The sequence below is a fragment of the Meriones unguiculatus genome, chromosome 19, assembly GCF_030254825.1.
Source record: "Meriones unguiculatus strain TT.TT164.6M chromosome 19, Bangor_MerUng_6.1, whole genome shotgun sequence".
Taxonomy (NCBI): domain Eukaryota; kingdom Metazoa; phylum Chordata; class Mammalia; order Rodentia; family Muridae; genus Meriones; species Meriones unguiculatus.
Genome location: NC_083366.1, coordinates 57,300,817 through 57,318,690, shown reverse-complemented (window position 1 = coordinate 57,318,690; position 17,874 = coordinate 57,300,817). Strand labels below are relative to the sequence as shown.

Here is a 17,874-nt window from a genome sequence, read left to right as displayed (position 1 = left end):
GCAGGAGAAAGCTAAGGTACAAAGCAATGCTGAGCCGCAAAGAAGACTCTGAGAGCAGTCTATCTACCTGAAAGATGCCAAAGACCACCAAAGCAGCCTGGAAGAGGTCAAGACCAGCTGAAGCACCTAGAAAGGACACTCTTTAGGCCGTTGAGTTGCCTGCAGGCTGTATAGTATGCTCCAGGTTCCCAGCTTTATGAGTTGTCACCCATGTTGTGATGGACTTTGGTGATAAAACAGTCTTTGAGTCACTTCTGCTCTTGTACATAATTCCTGACCCATATTCCTACAAATAACCCCAATATAACTTATTAGTTCACCAAGATGGACGTTGGTGGTGCCTGGACTTTGGTCATCATAGGATTCCTAGCTGGGATGAGTAGACAAGTGTGTTGCATCTCCCCTGGAAGTTTGGTAACACTCCTGCTCTCCCTGACCTAGGCTTCTGTCATGCCCCAGGCCTTCACCACAAACTCACCATCAGCAGATACTTGCAGCGTGCTGATTACTGTCCTACAAGCTGAGTAAGTCATGTTTGGGTATTTTAGGGTTTGGGTTCTTTTTGTTAGAACAGGAAGGTCTAAGACAAGGCTAATCTGCTGGTGCTGGGGTGGAGTAGAGAGCAGAGGCTCTTATAGACAGAGACAATGGAAAATGGAGATACCAAGTGTGATAATGTAGAAGAATAATATGGAAACACTGGGAAATCTTTCACATTTTCTTAATCTTTATATCATAATTTGCCAGCCGCTCTACAGCCAAGCCAGTGTCTCATGCAGCATCTTTCACACTCCTCCACTAGGGCAAAGAGAAACCTGGCACCACTTGGCAGATACTGAGCCTCCAGTTAGCAGTTAACCACAACCATCTTGTAACTGTAATGTGTATGCCACTTCCCCGTCCCCTCAGCAAACAGTATCCTCTTCTCATCCTTCCCAGCATGAGAAATCCTGTGGGGCAAGAGACCAGGAAGCAGCAAACAGCCTCTTATCACAACAGAACCCTGTGTTCCAGGGCCTCAGAGCACCACAAACGCAAGTAAGCCTACAGCTCTAAGAAGAGGGAAGGAGAAGAGAAAGAGTATGCAGAAGATAAAGGGTGACGGTCATTCCCTGCAATTTAAACAGCAGTACCCACGCACATGGAGAACTGTGCAGGGAAGAAAGTATCCCTGCTCCTTCAAGAACTAGCAGAAAGAAATGTGGGTCTCACGCAGTACTCTGATAGTTGTTCCTTTTCAGCACTGAGCATTCTTAGGTCCCAGCCACTGGGTTTGTTCCGTGTGTTGGCCCCTTCCTCCAACTCTGGAACAGTGACAAGGGCATACTTTCCTTCAGGAAGTTCTACCCCTGTCACACCCTAGGAAGAAGACATGAGGAGGTGTCACAGAGCCTCTGCCCCAGGCCACCTGACATCTGAGCTTTGACGATAAGGAAACTTTCTCTTCCAGTCTCACACATGGCCATGTGCAGAAACTGTCACCAAGGTTCCTCTGTGGGCTAGCCTGGTTCCCTGCTCTGACAGAAGGCACCACGACCAAGGGGAAGCATGATGTAAGCGGCAAACTGTTGATTTGAATTCATTTTATTCTCATGATGTATTTGAAATGGGATGTGTGAGCCTGGCTAACAATGCTTCAAACAACTCACCTGGACAGAAAAGCATCTGCCAGGAAGAGCCGGCTGGGCTCCTCCTGGGCTCTGGCTGCCTCCCTTCAGCGAGAACCATGCCTATGGAGAATTTATTTTCTGGTTTTTCATGTGCATGTCAGAGACTCTCAACAGGCCTTCCTCCACAGGACACGAAGCAGCTGATTACATCCTCGTTAAACACCACTTCCAAACCTTGAACCACAAAGGACTGAGCCCAAAGCACGTATGACCTAGATCATGAGCTGGGTATGGTATCTGCTATGGCTTGAGTAGCGTTGCCCCCTCTAATGAACAACAGCAGTCAGTGGAGCTAATGATAGGTTATTCATGTCATGCAAGCCACCACAGAATGGCTTGTAAGGGTAGGTTTGCTCTTTTCCACTCTCCTGAGACAGACAGACAGGGCCTCCTGTGGGGCTACAGTGCAGTAAGAAGGCCATCCCCAGGCGCCAGCACTTGGTCCTTACCCTCCCAGACTCCAGAACTGTCAGACCCACACCCTTTTCCTTCATGAATCACCCACATCGTGATATTCTTCCATAGGAGCAGGAACAACAATGCTCTCTCTGTGTCTCTGATTTACATTACAGGGTGGAGAGTTATTTTATTCTTGTCAATTTTTATTCAAAGGGCATTCCCTGTTTTGAACCTATGGCCATTTTACCAGTGACCCATGCAAGACACGGTCTTAAGCAGGGCTATACTGAGCTGAGAACACAGCCTGAAGACAGCCTGAGAGAGCTACGCGCTAAGCTGCCGGCTGGAACAACTTCAGTGACACGCAGGTATGTCTCTGACTTTTCAAACCCCCAACAACAGAAGTTACGGGACAAGCAGCCCAGTTTCCCTAACAAATGATCTGCAAAGAAACGGGGAGGAACTGGGAGGTGTGTCCCTGGCAGAAAAGTATGATAGAATGTATGAAACCGGATTATTCTGATTCTGACAAATATGTTTAGAAACTCTTTGGAGACAAATGGAACCTAAGTGTCTCCTCCCGTGTCTGAGCACAAGAAGGGGCCCCTTGGGTGGAGTCCCCGATGAAAATCTCAATCTTCTGGTGCTTCTGTAACAAAGGAGATGCCATATGTGAGGTCAGCTTGAGGGCAGTGCCAGGCAGAAGTAGCTTGGGGAGTGAATGGGAATGGACTGGCCAGGGGCTGTCAGTCACCATGACTAGAAAGCAGGGCAGGGCGGTTTACTATCACTGTCTATTGTGCCTATTTAGAAACTTCCTTCATGCCAAAATGAGAAAAGAAGCAGAAGGGGCCTGTTCTGAGATTTTAGAAACTGTTGGCAAGGCATTGTTTACAGTTACTCTGTTAAAGATATTAACAGGAAATGCCACACAAACGGTGTGAGGAGTTAAGAGTATCCTGGCATATGGTGGGTGTCTAACAAGCCCCCAGGTCCCCCACCCCCACCGCGCCACACCCCCACAAAAGAGCCCAGTCTGAGACAACAGGCATGAAAAAACTTCTAAACAGCCACTAGGAGTCAGGTTTGCCCACACCAAGGCAATACACCATCCCATGCTCCTGATTCCCTTTGGTATGGGATGGTGGCAGGGTCGCAGACTCTTCCTAAGAACCTGAGGACTGGAAAACTTTTCAGGATACAAAGTTTGAAAAGAAACAAACAAACATAAAACAGAACTCAAGGAGTAGAGCAATAGGTTACTACACTTTTACTTGTGTAACAATATGAAAATGGATGTGTGCTGCTGAGTCTGTGAGTGTGTGTGTTTTACAAAAGAGTGTGTGTGCACAAAAATAAACATAGGCCACTACTATGGCATTTACAGTCACAGTTGGGAAAGGGACCTAGGACCTGGAGAAAAGACCCATTCAATTAAAAAAAAAACAACCTTTCACTGAGTATGAACTATCTAACTATGAAATTTGTCTTGCTTTTGAAATTTAAACAATATATGCTACAAAAAGAAAAATTATATGAGAGCCCGAGTTAGCCACCGGCAAGTGCCATCATGTCACGTCTGGTCCTGCTTATCTTTCTTTCTTAAATATTTACAGGATAGCACCTGAAAAATCAGATCACGTGGAATCACACAGACACACTGCATGATTTTTGGTTGTAAGTAAGAATACCTCCATTCACTACCATACTGATCTATCATCATTCCAGTTAAAGTAAGTACTAATTTTTAAAAAAATCCGAATGGAATTAGAAAATTCTGCTCAGTGTAAGGCCTTTCCCGAGAGGTCACGTGATGCACCAAGACCATCCTGCCATCATTCTTCTCAGTGAGATTTCATTATTTTTATTTTATATGTTTATTTATTTATTTATTTGGGATTTTTGAGTCAGGGACACTCAAGGTGGCCATGGCTGGCTTAAAACTTGGTAATGTAGACCCAGCTGGCCTTGAACTCAGAGATCCACCTGCCTTTGTCTTCCAAGAATTGATATTAAGGGTGTGGGCTACCTCACTCTGCTCAAGTGAGGTTTTAAAGGCACACTTGTCCCAGCTCAACAAAATATGAGGGGTTTTGCTTGTTTCATCTTTCTTGGTTAAAAAAAAATTTTTCTCCTCAAATATAATTCTTACTAACACAAACTATTTTTTATCACATGAAAGCAGTAGGAAGTGAAGAGCATACACTGCTTCTTTTGTTCCAAACATACAATTAACCCACACAGAGCGGGAGAGGACAGACAGACAAAAGGCCTTACTCCTCTCAGGACATTGCACCCAGGCCTCGCACAGATCATCTCATTCGCCCTCAGAGCCTACAGTGCACAAAGCCTGCAGCTGGGCAGTGACTTTGCTGCAGAACCTAGGCTGCTCTACCATAAAAGAAACATTAACCAAATAAAGCAGACTTGCATGCGAGCACTTACAACATATATATGATGGTTAGTTTTGCTCGCCAAGTGTGCTTCATACTTCCGGATATGACTGTGAGGGTGTTTCCAGAGCTGACTGGCCTGTGAGATAAAACTGGGGGAGCCCATCCCTGAATGCAGAAGGCATCATTCACTGGGGTACAGTCACAGAAGAAATAAAAGGGAAGGAGGGGGGAGTCTGTCGGCGCAGGCAACTCGGCTTCCTCCACACCATGCAGAGCTGCTGACTTGCTCCACCCATGCCTCTAGCCAGGATGCTCTGTCTCACCACAGAACCTGAAGGAAGGCAGCCAAGCACTAGGAACTGAAACACCCCAAAATTGCCAAAACCAGAAGCCAAAATAAATCTGCCCTCCTTTACCCAGCTTTTGTCATTTTGTTTAGAGACCTGGAGCTCACTATCCCGCAGTCTACAATGTTCAGTGACAGCCTCGAGAGTGACCAATTTGGCTGAGGAAGTGACGCTCTCAGGATGCACAGTGGGCTTCTAACTACCTCCTCCTGTCCGCAGCAGCAGTGTAGGAGAGATCTCCCATCTGTCCTGCTGGGTTCCTCTACCTGCTGCTGCAGGGGGAGAACCAGTGTCCAGTAGTTAGCTCTTACCAGCATAAAACCACAACAGTACTGGCTCTGCAGCACTCATTTGGGACTTGGAGAATGATACAGTGACATAAATGGATCAAACCCTTATATTATCAATAAGATGTTTGGCAGAAGCTTTTGAAGGAACAAAATGCTGGAAAATGACCCAAGGTCAGGAAAAACAAAACAAACAAAAAAACGTACAAACTGATAATTAAATGATGAGAGCCAAAGCAAGTAAGATCGCATGCAAAAGTCCTCTCTACCTAAGGGTGATTACCAGCTACAGAGAACACAGTTCAAGCAAAGAACAAGTCTTAGTAGGCTGAGCAAGAGCCCCAGGAGGACTGTCATTCTCAGATGCTGTTCACCTTTATTTCCCTCCTTTGAGAGGGGTCATTCACTGGCCTGGAGCTCCCAGGAACATATCTCTGCCTCCCCAGCACTAGGACCGAAATCTCCCATCATCACCTCTAGCTTTTATTTTGTTCGTATTCTGAGGACTGAATCCAGGTCCTTTGTTGCCTCAATTATCTCCCCAGCTTTATAGTTTGCTTCAACTTAAGAGGTAACTGACAGTTTCAAACAAAAAAATGACAACACATTTATAAATAAAATACAAGAGAAAATGTTAGCTCTACTGAAAATGTCCCCAAGCCCAGCCGTCCTATAAATAGTAAACTTTCCTGAATCTTAGTAACACTAAATTATTTCTTGTTCCATGAGTATAAAACTGTTTACTGATCAATACAATACTACCTGATACAAAACGATGGCTTCTGCTTTCTAATACACACTACAAAGTGAGTTCTCTGCCACGGAACTCTCTGGAAAACCTAAAGGCGTTTTCTCTGATCCAAGCACTTTCTGTTTCTTCTGTTTCTTCCCTTTCTTGGATAGACACGGCAGGGCATAAGGGCTGATGCACAGTTCGACAGTGCAGAGGCCCTGCAAGGAAACGGGGGAAAGCGTGCTGCAGAAGAGGTCGCAGCAGGTGAGAAGCACAGAGCTGTGAGCATGTGCCCAAGGACGAGGCAGACCGGAGCCACAGAGTCCAGAAATCAGGCGAGAGGCTGAGGCCTCATCTACAAGCCCCGAGGGCAGGCGGCCTGCTCCCACACTGTGTTCCGCTCCTCTCACAATTTACACACTCAGTCCTTCCTTAACTGTGGTTTTGCTTTCTCTTACCCAATATTAGAAGATGCCAGAACTAATTCCTAATTTGTAGATAGCTTTATTTCAGTATATTGTTACAACTGTTATATTTTAGTAATTGTAATTTCCTACCATCCCTAACTGACAATTTAAAACCTTCTATAGTAAGTGTATGTATAAGAACTAGCGTTGGATACAGTATCCAATTAGGGTCTTAGACTATCCTCCACTTTGGATAACAGGGAGATGGGGTGGAGTCAGCTGTAAGCATTTGGAATCAATGTTAATAACTAACTGGAAAAATGACTCAAAAAATCATTAAGGATTTGTTAAAGATGGAAAGTCAAGCTCACATATGATAACGAACTGGAATGTAAGACAAGGGATAGACTTTATCCCAGGGGTATATATCTGAGTGAAACGGACACAGAATGCACTCTCATAGCTGGACATCTGAATTCTGAGTGGGAACTGAGAGTTATATTTCTCCTTTATTTTAACAGATTCTAGTTTTTTACTTTATCACATTGTTACAGAAGTTGAATGTTTTGTTATTTCAAATGTATATTCTATTTAAAATGCCATTTTCATATTACTTAAACTTATTCATTTATGAATTACTTATTCATTGTTTTGTAATTCTTACTAGACAACTTTAAAAGTCACCAAGAAAGTCATAAGGTACTAACCAGATGGTACAACTCAATAATCTATAACTGTGCAGGTTTTCATAACGTCAAAATTCGTAAGTGGCCAGGCTCTGCTGGATGAGGCTTTTACATTCACTTTAACCCCAAAACTGCAGGTATTTGGGAAGTGACATTTTTTACTATGTAGTTGACTTCTGTTTCCTCCTCCCATTCAGTGGTATTTTACTTTCTAATGGCAATTACCTTCTAAGTTACCTCCTAAGGCAGTTGCCTTCCTTGTTGCTCTGACAAACACATGAAGAAATGCAACCAGCAGGCAGTGGGAAGAAGGGTCTGTTTTGGCTCATGGCTCAAGGGTACATTGAACCATGGTGGGAAGGCAACATGGCAGGAAGGAGTGTGAGGCGGCAGAGAGACAAATGCTGGGGCTCGCCTCCCTTTCTCTTTTTTATTCAGTCCCAGACCCAAAGACCCCAGATAGATGCCACCACATTTGTGGTGGGGAGGCCCATCTCTATTAACCTTATCAAGAAATTCCCACATTTGTTTCCATGGTGATTCTAAACCTATCAAGTTAACAAGATTTACCGTTCATATATTATTATAAATATTGTAAGAGTCATTTATTTTAGTCAAAATGTCCATCAGCGGTCCAAGCTCAGTTAAAAACTATGTTCATTTACTTCACCATAACCCAACTGGCATATTTTCCAAATGATAACCCCCTCAACCTTGAGAATCAGAAGAGGATGTGAAACCCTGAGTGTAGGTGGCAGAAGTGGGGAACAAGCTGAAACCAACAGATCGGGCCTAACAGTTTCAGTCATCAACTACTGATGTGACTTATGTGTGGTCACAATCAGCCAAACAATGAGCCATTTTAGAGCTCTGTGAGCCGGAGCCGATGGCAGCAAGTATTCATTCCCACAGCTCCTGAGACCTGGGGTCTCTTCCACAGGGGTCACCTCATTTTGCTACAAGGACCCATACCAGACCTGGAATCCTCAAGGGGAGAGGTGTTTCTCACCTCTGGCCCTAGCACCACACTGAATTATTGCGTACATACACATCAAACTGAGAAAGTTTAAAATGAACTACAGTTTTGAAGTAGTCCTTGCCATCCGCTCAGCATGATAGATGTGAGGACAGCTGGACTTGTACAGGAGGCGCAGGAAGGGGTCACGAGGGCTTCACTGCTTCACAGGGATGATGATAAAGAGGTTAAGTATCTGTCTGACCGCTTATTTTTTAGGGATGCAGGAACTTCAAGTGCAAACGGCATTAAGTGATGTACTTCGTTAAAAACAGAAAATTCTTCTGAAAGCTTCGAAACTCAGAGGTTTTCGACCTGTGTCAATCAATACTGGTAGCCAACCGTTCATTAAGAAGCAGTTCTTTATTACTGGCTAGGCCCTGAAACTGGCTTTTCAAATAGCTAATATTTATAAAACATTATCACCAAACCTGCCTATTAAAATACATTTTAAGGGGAAAAAATTGCTCTTGGTCTATTAACATCTTTCCAAGCCATTAGCCTAAATAACAGTTTGTGTATTTTGCACATACATGTGTAGTATATACATATATGTGCTATACATAATACGAATGAATGCACCCTTGTCTGAAATGAACCCATCATCCCAACCGATGTCATGCCTGTAATCTGCTGTAACTCTTCACTCTTATCTCAACATAACAGCTCTCGCCAAGTTGTGGGTGCTGAATGCTCCTAGTACATTCCAGTGCCTCTAAACAAATATTTATGATAAAATTCGCAATGTGTGAAATTTCAATCTACTCTCCCAAGCAACTCTGAAGGTGCATGTGCTTTGAGAGTCACCACAGCAGCAAAGAGCAGCTTTCAAGAGGCTCACAGAAGGACACACTTGCCAACTCAATACCAAAGTTAAAGGGATTAGACTTGTAACCTCATGAGCAAGGTGCATCTCAACTGGCCAAACCCAACACAGCCTTGCAGCCACTTATCGGCCGTTCTCACTGGTTTGGGAATCTAAGGGCATCACAGGAGCCACGCTACGCAAATCATGAGGGAAATGCATTCGCAAATGCCCAGGCATGGGAAGCCATGGAATTGTAGTGCGGAGCAGCACAGGAAGGAGCGATACAATGCTATGACTTTCAATAGCTGATAAGGTTCACTACCTCCTAAGACCTTGAGCTATAAATAACCCAGCAAAACAAAATCAACGTCCAGGTACTACTCTTAAGCAGACAGAAGAATCGAGGCAGCACACGCTGTTTTCCAACCACAGAGTATTTCTTCTTGGGGTCTGCAGGCAGCATGACTCAGAAGAGTGGGAGGGGGTGCGGAACAGAGGAGGAGAGAGGTAAACAGGACAGAAGAAGGCCAGAAGACCTTTGGTCTTTCTATGTAACAGAGTTTTTTGTTTGTTTTTTGTTTTTGTTTTTGTTTTGAGGGTTTCTTTGTGTGTAGCGTTGGCTATCCTGGATTCGCTTTGTAGAGCAGGCTGGCCTCAAACTCACAGAGATCCCCCTGCCTCTGCCTCCCTGAGTGCTGGGATCAAAGGTGTGTGCCACTGCACCCAGGCACCCTTGGTCTTTCTAAAAGAACAAGCTGTGGCACACAGAAACAACCTCAAAGCACTAACCTGGGAAGAGCCAGGCTAACCCAGGTACATTAACTCTCGGTGTGAACCTGCAGAACTGAACCACACTATACTCACGGATGTTCTGCGTTCTTCATGTACACCAGGAAAGCACCCTGCCTAACTTGGTAGTTTCTTATCTTCCAGATGTGATGGTCAACATCCCATGAAGCCCTGTCCTGACTCTCACTGGAACCACTGTAATATACACCATCACAACCCACCTCTTCCTGCCGTGGGTGTTTTTATCACTCACTGATGTCATCAACTCCATGATGGAGATCTATTCTGATTTTGCATCCCAACTCACAGAAATGTCTGCTGATAATTCTAACTTTCCCGCACAGACCACCATCTACTCTCCACACTGATGTGATCTCTAACTTGACCTCATTTGTCTATTAGGACTTGTGATCTTAGGTAGACCTTAAGGTCTCCATTTCTGTGTGAATCGTTTCTATCTTTGACATTCCTCTGGCTATCATTCTAGCGTGTCTTCTCCTTGTTATGTATGGGGTAGTATCTCAAATGTCTATCCTCTGTATGTTAAAAAAGCAGAAATGCACCAGCCCAGAAGGAAAGGATTTAAAAAAAAAAAAAGGAGAAGAATTTGTAAACCACACAGTGGTGATTTGAAAACAAAATACTTATTTGATGTTCAAAAGTCATTTACTTTAAATAGCTATATAAGAAGAAAAGGCTGTGTCTATTCCCCAAGATCATAGCTCAACTGCCACCAGGCAAAATCCCATGGCAGTCAGCGACTGAAGACAACGGCTGCAATACTCATGAAGATCTGAGATATTCAGTCATTTCTAATATTCCAACAAGATACTTGTGAGCTCAAGGCAGATGCTGCCAGCAGTCTTCTCTCCTGTGGCTGAGCAGCCACGCAGCAGCTCAATGTCCTCTATCCTTTGGCAGGAGGGCAGTACTATGTCTCCCGATTCTACCTCTAAAATGTCTCTCCAAGCCAGACAACTTAGGTACCCTATACATGGTCACCTCTGGAGTAGACCTTCTCTGGGTCTCTCTGCTGTAGTCACACCCTGCCCTGCCCTCCTTTCCACACTGCATGTGGTCACAGCAGCCACTACATGGCAGCCTCCTTTCTCATGCCACTCTCATGAACATTTCACCTTTCCCATCTGTACCAATGTCCTCATGTCATCTCACTGTCCTGTGATGCTATCAACCTGTGATACCTAAGTAGCTCAGCTGTGACTGTAGCCAGAAATAATGCCCTAAAGGGCATTTGGCAATCTCTGGAGACATTTTTATTTGCGATAGCTGAGGGACAGAGGCTGTAACTGGTATCTGACAAGAACAGGCCGGTGCTTCTGCTCAACATGCCACCATACACATGACAGCCTCATGAAGAGATCACCCAGCTCAAATGGCTGACTGGAAAGCACAGAAACCCTGCTGAAAATCAATACATGAACAACAGCTGAAAAGATTTCTATGTGACATAGTGTGACATAGCTTTATTTCTCTTTTGAGTTAAATAAGCCAATTTTAAATTTTAAACGAGGCAATAAAAATTATTGCAGTTAGTCTCTTAAATTTTATCATTTCAAACAATATAGGAGAGCAACAACTATCCCATGGAGGAGGTTTCCTTTCAACACTGAAGTGCTCACGTGTGTTCACTGGCACAAGTTTGAGAAAACTAAGTCATGAAGCGGAAAACTCCTTCCCTCACTCAGCAAAGATGGTGGAGGCACCTAAATAGAATGGACATCTCGGGAGGCAGCTTTCCCCTGCACCAGTAAGGACTTTCTAGCTGCCAATTCTCATCTACCTTTCTTTGTCTCTGTGACACTGAAATAAACTAGTTTCTTCTTCAGTTAAAAGGGGAAAGATGACAGCGTTCCCTCACAACAATGTCTGAGACTCCGGAGCATAGATACATGGTAAAGGAGTAAGTAGTTTAGCAAGTAGGTGGGTACCATCAATGAGCACCTACACACAAACTCTTCCATGTTATTTCTCATACTTCTCAATTCAGACTATTTTATTTCCATTTTTAATTTCAAAGATGTATCATGGAATTTAAATTAAGAAAACTGATTTCATCATTTGCATATAATAATTTACAAATGCTTATAACTTTAGATATTTTGAAAAGCAAGAAAATGCTTTTTTAAGATGTAATATTTAGTACAAAAGAAACAGAACTTTCAAAGATGCCAAGGAAGTCTGTCCTCTGAAGAAGAGTTTTATGTATGTGAAGTCTTCAATATTTAGTGAACAGCATCTGAGATCCTTTAAGTTGAAATGATACTTTCTAACTAAAGGATACAATAAATTCTTACATTCTACGAATCTTACATGATAATTATCATTGTCAAGATTCTAGACAATCTATCTCTTTGGGTGAGGACAGGCATCAAACCCAGAGCCTTCCACACGCGTGGCAAGCACCCCATCAAAAAATTACATCTCCAGCTTTTGGGTTTTTAACTAGAGCGTGCAGCCAACTATAACTAAGTAACCCAGGCTAGCCCTGGATTCACATTGTCTTGCTTCAGCCTCCTGAGTGCTACAGAGATGTAAGCTACCTCTCCCTTTCTCATATGTGCTCTTCCTTCCTCCCTTCCTTTTTATTTTTGGCAGAATAACTTATCACTCAAACTAAATTATAGAATGTGTTAAGAAGTCAATTTATTTTCTCACCTGTGATACTTTTCAATTGGTTTACTATAAAGTGGAGTTAATATTCAGCCCTCATTTAGATTTTTTTCAGAAAACTAAGTCAAATGAACATCACTGTATGTGATAAACTTAATACATGTGTTTCCTTAAGAAAAGCATATTTTTATTTAGAATTATTTTCTTAAATGATAGCTGAGAGTTTGGGTTACAATGAAAACCCCAATCGTGGAGCTGGAGGGATGGTTCCACTCTTACAAGAGGCCCCGCACAGTTCCAGGCACCCACACTGGGTGTTCAACTCCTTTGACCCCAGCTCCAGGAGATCTGATAACCACGGCCTCCCTGGATGCCTGCAGCCCCGTGTGCACCCCTCTGCAGAGACACATGCATGCACGAGTAAGTACAATTAAAATAAAATATTTAAGAAATTGCCAATCCACCAGACAACAGAAACTAAAATGAATGCACCCTCCTGCCTGACAGGCCTCTTACAAGCCAGAAGGAGGACCTACAACAAATGCACTCCGTTAATGACTTTCTATTTGACATTAAATCATTACCGCCCAAATATTAATAGCAACGATCAAAATTCCTCTCAAGATGCAGCACATTCATCTCTAGAACACCCAGCTTCTTTCCTTCTGCTGAACCACAGAAATCAGCTTCTGGCTACACAGGTCACTCTTGCATTAGCAACCTGCACCGCTCTCAAGACCCGTGTGTTAATATTTCCAGCTAGGAAAGCATGCATTCCTTTCCGGTTACTGTTCGGCCTACCATATCAGATTTTTCTGAGTGTATAGATTCTTTATTTGCCTTGCTACAAAATGTTGTCTAGATGCAAACGAGCCAGGTGAGGTTAACCAGTTTCTTAGTACAATCAGGATTCACATTTGGTTTAGCTGTTTAAACTCTTCATCAACTCGATTCAAGTGAAGAAAATCAAATCAAAGGGGGGAACACACAGCAACACAATCCTCTCCATACACATAGCAAGCCTCAGGCCCTTGCACACACATCACACCCAGGGGTATGTGCACAGTCACGTTACCAGCCATGGCAGGTCAGCCATCCTCATTATCTGTGTGCTGGCACACCTGAGCTCCCAGCCCCTTCACGTCACACTTGGAGGCAGCTCTGTGGTTCACTGGCTGGCAGGCTGTAGTCCTGGGAGTCCTCCCCCACCGCCTCTCCATGGCAACCGCAGCCACGGAGAAGCCAGTCCACCTCTTACGCAAATGAAAGGAGGCCACAAATGTCAGCAGTCACAGCAGCCTGCTTTCCCTCCAGACTTAATATCCTTCTTAAAGTAACAGCTGTGCATTCCTCGGTCTGCGTTTCAGAGTGCCTTTCTGAACTTTGGAAAATCAGAATTACAAATCCATTTGTCTGACCACTTACGTAACCAGAAAGGAGATCCAAAGATGAGTGCGATTTGCTGGCTCCCAATTCCCAGCCCAGGATCTCAGCAAGATTCCTTTGTATCTGGCTTCCTCAAGAAGAGTCCCTTAAGATTTTAGCTAGCCTGCAGCTTGGCTACAGAGGAGGAGACAAGAGACCTTGACCATCCATTATAATGATCCCAAACCAACCATATCCGATATACTCTGCCTCCTTTGGAGGCTGGCAATTATTTAGAAAAGTCAGGTTGTTGTTTCAGTTGCTTTTTGAAACAACTAGTCAGTTATATAGTGAGAATCCTACAGGAATCACAAACTGATCAGAAACCCCTTTAGCTGTTAACACTCTGTATTTAAGCTGTGTCATGTTTGTGTCCTGGATATATATTTAAAGAGGCAACACTGGTGCCCACCTTGTATGGCTATGGAACCACAGTGGCAGTGGCATTAATAGCCAGCAGGTATCTAGTGCTCACATTAGAGTATGTTTCAATCCAAATATTACAGCAAAATATCAATTTCTGTACACTGTTATTAAATATCTGAGTGTCTCAAAATAAAGACTGTAACTGAAAAAGCATGAGGCAAGCTTAAATAATGGTTTTAATAACCTCTAAAAACCATATTTTCCTAAGAGAAAACAAGCTGGAATACATAAATGGAAATCAATAGAACAGATTAGTTCATTTAAATACACTCGTACACATTATAAAAATAAAATAGGAAACAAAACTTTCATTTAATTCTTCCACAAGCATTTATTAAGTCCTATCAATATGCTGGGCACTCTGCTGCCTGGAGACAGATAGGGGTGTCATTCGGGGCCATGGAAGCTATGTCTCAGGTCCCCAAGCCTCCCAGCACTCTGGAGGATACCAGAGTGACCAGAGTCATCAGACCACCACAGAATCAAGACACTGAGCAAGTGTGACCGTTGGAAGTGGAACAAAATGCAAGGGAAACTGAAGGGAAGAAGGCCGGTATCTCTAAAGTTCAAGTTCAAAGCAGGACATAGGACGGAAGAGGCAAAGAAATGGATGCAGCATGATGAAAGCATTCAGACCTTTTACCTGGAGTCTAGTGCAAGCATAGAGTAGCCTTCAGATAACACAGCGACAATCGGATCAAAACCCGCTTAACCGCTTTGCTTCTGATATCCCAACTCCTACCACATGACCCCCAAAATCTAAGGCTGAGACTCCGAGTGTCTATACAACTTAAACAGGCGCTAGCTTCACAGTGAAGGCATTAAAGGCACATGTACAAAAGCTCTCCCCTTTCAAGCTAGCCAGTCCCTCAGAGTGGCCTCTGTCACTAGTCCCAGCAGCAGCCACCTCCTGGATCTGGAGGAGACTGCCCTGCATGCCAACCTGTCGTGCACATAGACGATCCAGCTCCTCCCCAAATGCTCTATTTCCGGAACTCAACACCCAAGCTAGATCTTAGGGGCAAGAGCGATCTTTTATTCATTTGTATAACCCTACCATCACACATGCCAATGTTTTACCACCTTCCTTTCAACTAAATGATCAGTAACTCTAGGATTGTATTCATGAGTCGGCTTCAAGAGAAAGGGGCACCTTAGGTGTGGCCCTGCAAAGCAATGGACATCATCGGTGCTCCTGAAACCTTCTCTGGACATTTCCAATTTCCCTGAGCACATGACTGACTGGATAAACACTTTTTAAAGAAAACCACACTTTCAATATTCCCACTAACTATTGCATTCAGATGCTAATACAGATAAACTGCAGACACTTTCCAAGTCTCCAGCACAAGTCTCTAGAACTGGCATTGGCCTGTGCTCTCAGGTAGTGCCCTAACATTACAGTGGCATTTCTTATTTACAGTGATTCCATATCTTGAATCTATGCAAATGATCCTCCAAGGCACAAAGGCAAAGTCTGAAACATGTAAGTTATCTGACTTCCAAGATTCCTTCTAGCTCACATACACAAAAGAGATGGAACAATTCAACATGCTGGCCTCAGGAACTTAGGAACTTTAGCTGCAGTATTTATCACATTTTACTACTTTGTTAAGGTTTCTGAAGAAATACAGTGTCTCTTCCTGTTCCTCCTTGACCCACACCCCCCAAGAAAATAACATTTCTGTTCATCATTCTTTTTATTTTTAATTTTTACTTTTTTAATATTAATCACAGGTTATTTACTTTGTATCCCAGCCGTAGCTCCCTCCCTCATTCCCTCCCAATTCTACCCTTCCTCCCTCATCTCCTCCCTGTCCCTTTCCAAGTCCACTGCTAGGGGAGGTCCTCCTCCCCTTCCATCTGACCCTAGCTTATCAGGTATCTATTCATCATTCTTATCAACCCAGAAAGAGTTGTATTGCCAAACACTTGATAGAGAAGCATCCTAAACTAGCCTGAGCACACTGGGACATGCTCCTAATCACATACAGAACATCCAGGGCAGGAAGGCCACTCCTGCCAGCCAGGCAGCAGACAAGCTGTCCTGTGGACCTGCAAGCCTTTGATCACAGCAAGAGAAGAAAACCCGAGATAGTCTCAAGTCCTTCCCCAGGATTATGGGACATACAGATGAGAAGCAAAGCCATCTTTTAGACCACAGAGTATGTGGAAAAGGACAAAAGTGGGACTTGTTTTTTAAAGACAGTGGACTACCAAGCAGCTCAAGCATGAAACACTCTGGCAATGAATCCTTATCTTCCAAGTGACAGTAGCTCTGCTGACTTGGGAAACATGTCAATACGAAAATTACATAAAATTAATATTTTAAATCTACCTGCACTTCATTAATTATAAAAACAGCTCCATTCATGGACTGATTTAAAATATATAACGATTAAAATATCACTGTTGTATCTAAGAAGGGCTTACATCAGAAAGTATATATCCACAATATATACTCACTATACAGAGCAAAGCAAAACAATGATAAGAAGTCCCAACTTATTCGTACAAGAACACCTAGTAAGTCATGACAAATCATTTCCAGAACTACATAAAGAATATGCCCAAGACATGAGCTGCACTCATTGTATGACTCTGAACTATGAGTATCCCCATTAAAGTCAGTATTTTAATACTACCAGGCTGGGTATCCCAGATCCAGAACCCAGGAATTCATCAAAACTTGAATCCTTTATGAATAATTTTATTTTTAGAGCAGTCTCAGATTGACAGCAAAATTCATTTGGAAAGTAGAGTTCTTACACACCCTTACCCCACAAGCACAACCTCCTCCACTGTCAGCATCCAGACACCCAGCCCCACAGTGGAGCACCTGCCAGTCAAAGAACCTAAACTCAAGTGTCACCATCACCAAACCCAGAATTGACGCTCACATTTCTCCTGACGGAATGTACGGATTGTGACAAAGGCTCTACTACTCCAGCGATCAGGCAGCACTGCCATCTGTCCTGCAGAGCAGTTTCACCACCTTAGCATCCTCCGTGCACCTCCCGGGGCTCTCTCCCTCTCCAAAACCTGATGTGCTTACTGTCTCTACAGGTTACCTGTTCCTAAATGCCACATAGCTGGATTCACCATGGTATGAGGGCGGTTCAACTCAGCAATATGCATTCAAATTTCTTCTTCATTTTTTTTTTCCTTGCAGATAAGAAAACGTTTTATTTTGATCAAATCTACCCTTCACTATCACCCTCCACATCCTGGGTCCCTCCCTGCTTACCTTCATGCCCTCTTTAAAAATGTGTGTGTACAAATACGTAGGGTCAAATTAACGTTGTCTGCAGGCTTGTGGGTGTAGAGCGCTCCACTGTAGCACGGCTAACACATTCCTGAAACTGCTGCAAGGTTTAATCTAATCTCCCAGAACTGCTCTTAACCCCATATGTGACTTCAGCAATCAGTGAGTAACTAGAGGCACCAGACACAACTCGCCTTTCCATAACAGTGCATTACACGGAAGCATGGCCCCATCCATATCTCTCTGCGCCCACTTACGAACAGTAACCGCTTAGAGGACACTTGGCTTAGCTTTATGGACTAGACACACTGATTTCAGCCATTTTACTGATTTTGGATAACTTGTTTTGTAAGCACAGAAAAGCCTTGTACTTACTGCAGTAAAATCTCCTGCCTCAAATCTAGGATGCTGACAGAAATAGCTCAATTTATAGTAAGATGTAATAGCTTAAAAACAAAAAACAGCTCCAGTCCAGATATCAAATATTCAGACAAAAGAATCAGTAACTGTCCTTCACACTACTTGTTTAATTTACTTTTCATTTGACTTTGATTTTATGTATGTGTGTGCTTTGCCTATATGCATGGCTA

General features: G+C 43.4%; 1 protein-coding gene across 4 annotated transcripts in view; it reads right to left on the bottom strand.

Moving 5' to 3' along the window:
• Window positions 1-17,874, bottom strand: part of Hivep1 (HIVEP zinc finger 1) — a 130,233-nt gene that overhangs the window by 67,775 nt on the left and 44,584 nt on the right. The window contains exon 1 of one of the 4 annotated variants that reach the window (XM_060372644.1): window positions 13,244-13,624. The exons of the other annotated variants lie outside the window; for them this stretch is intronic. Within the exon in view, the coding sequence (XP_060228627.1) occupies window positions 13,244-13,250 (7 nt within the window). The 5' untranslated portion in view covers window positions 13,251-13,624. Of the gene's footprint in view, window positions 1-13,243; window positions 13,625-17,874 lie in introns of those variants that run through there. 4 annotated transcript variants of the gene reach the window in all.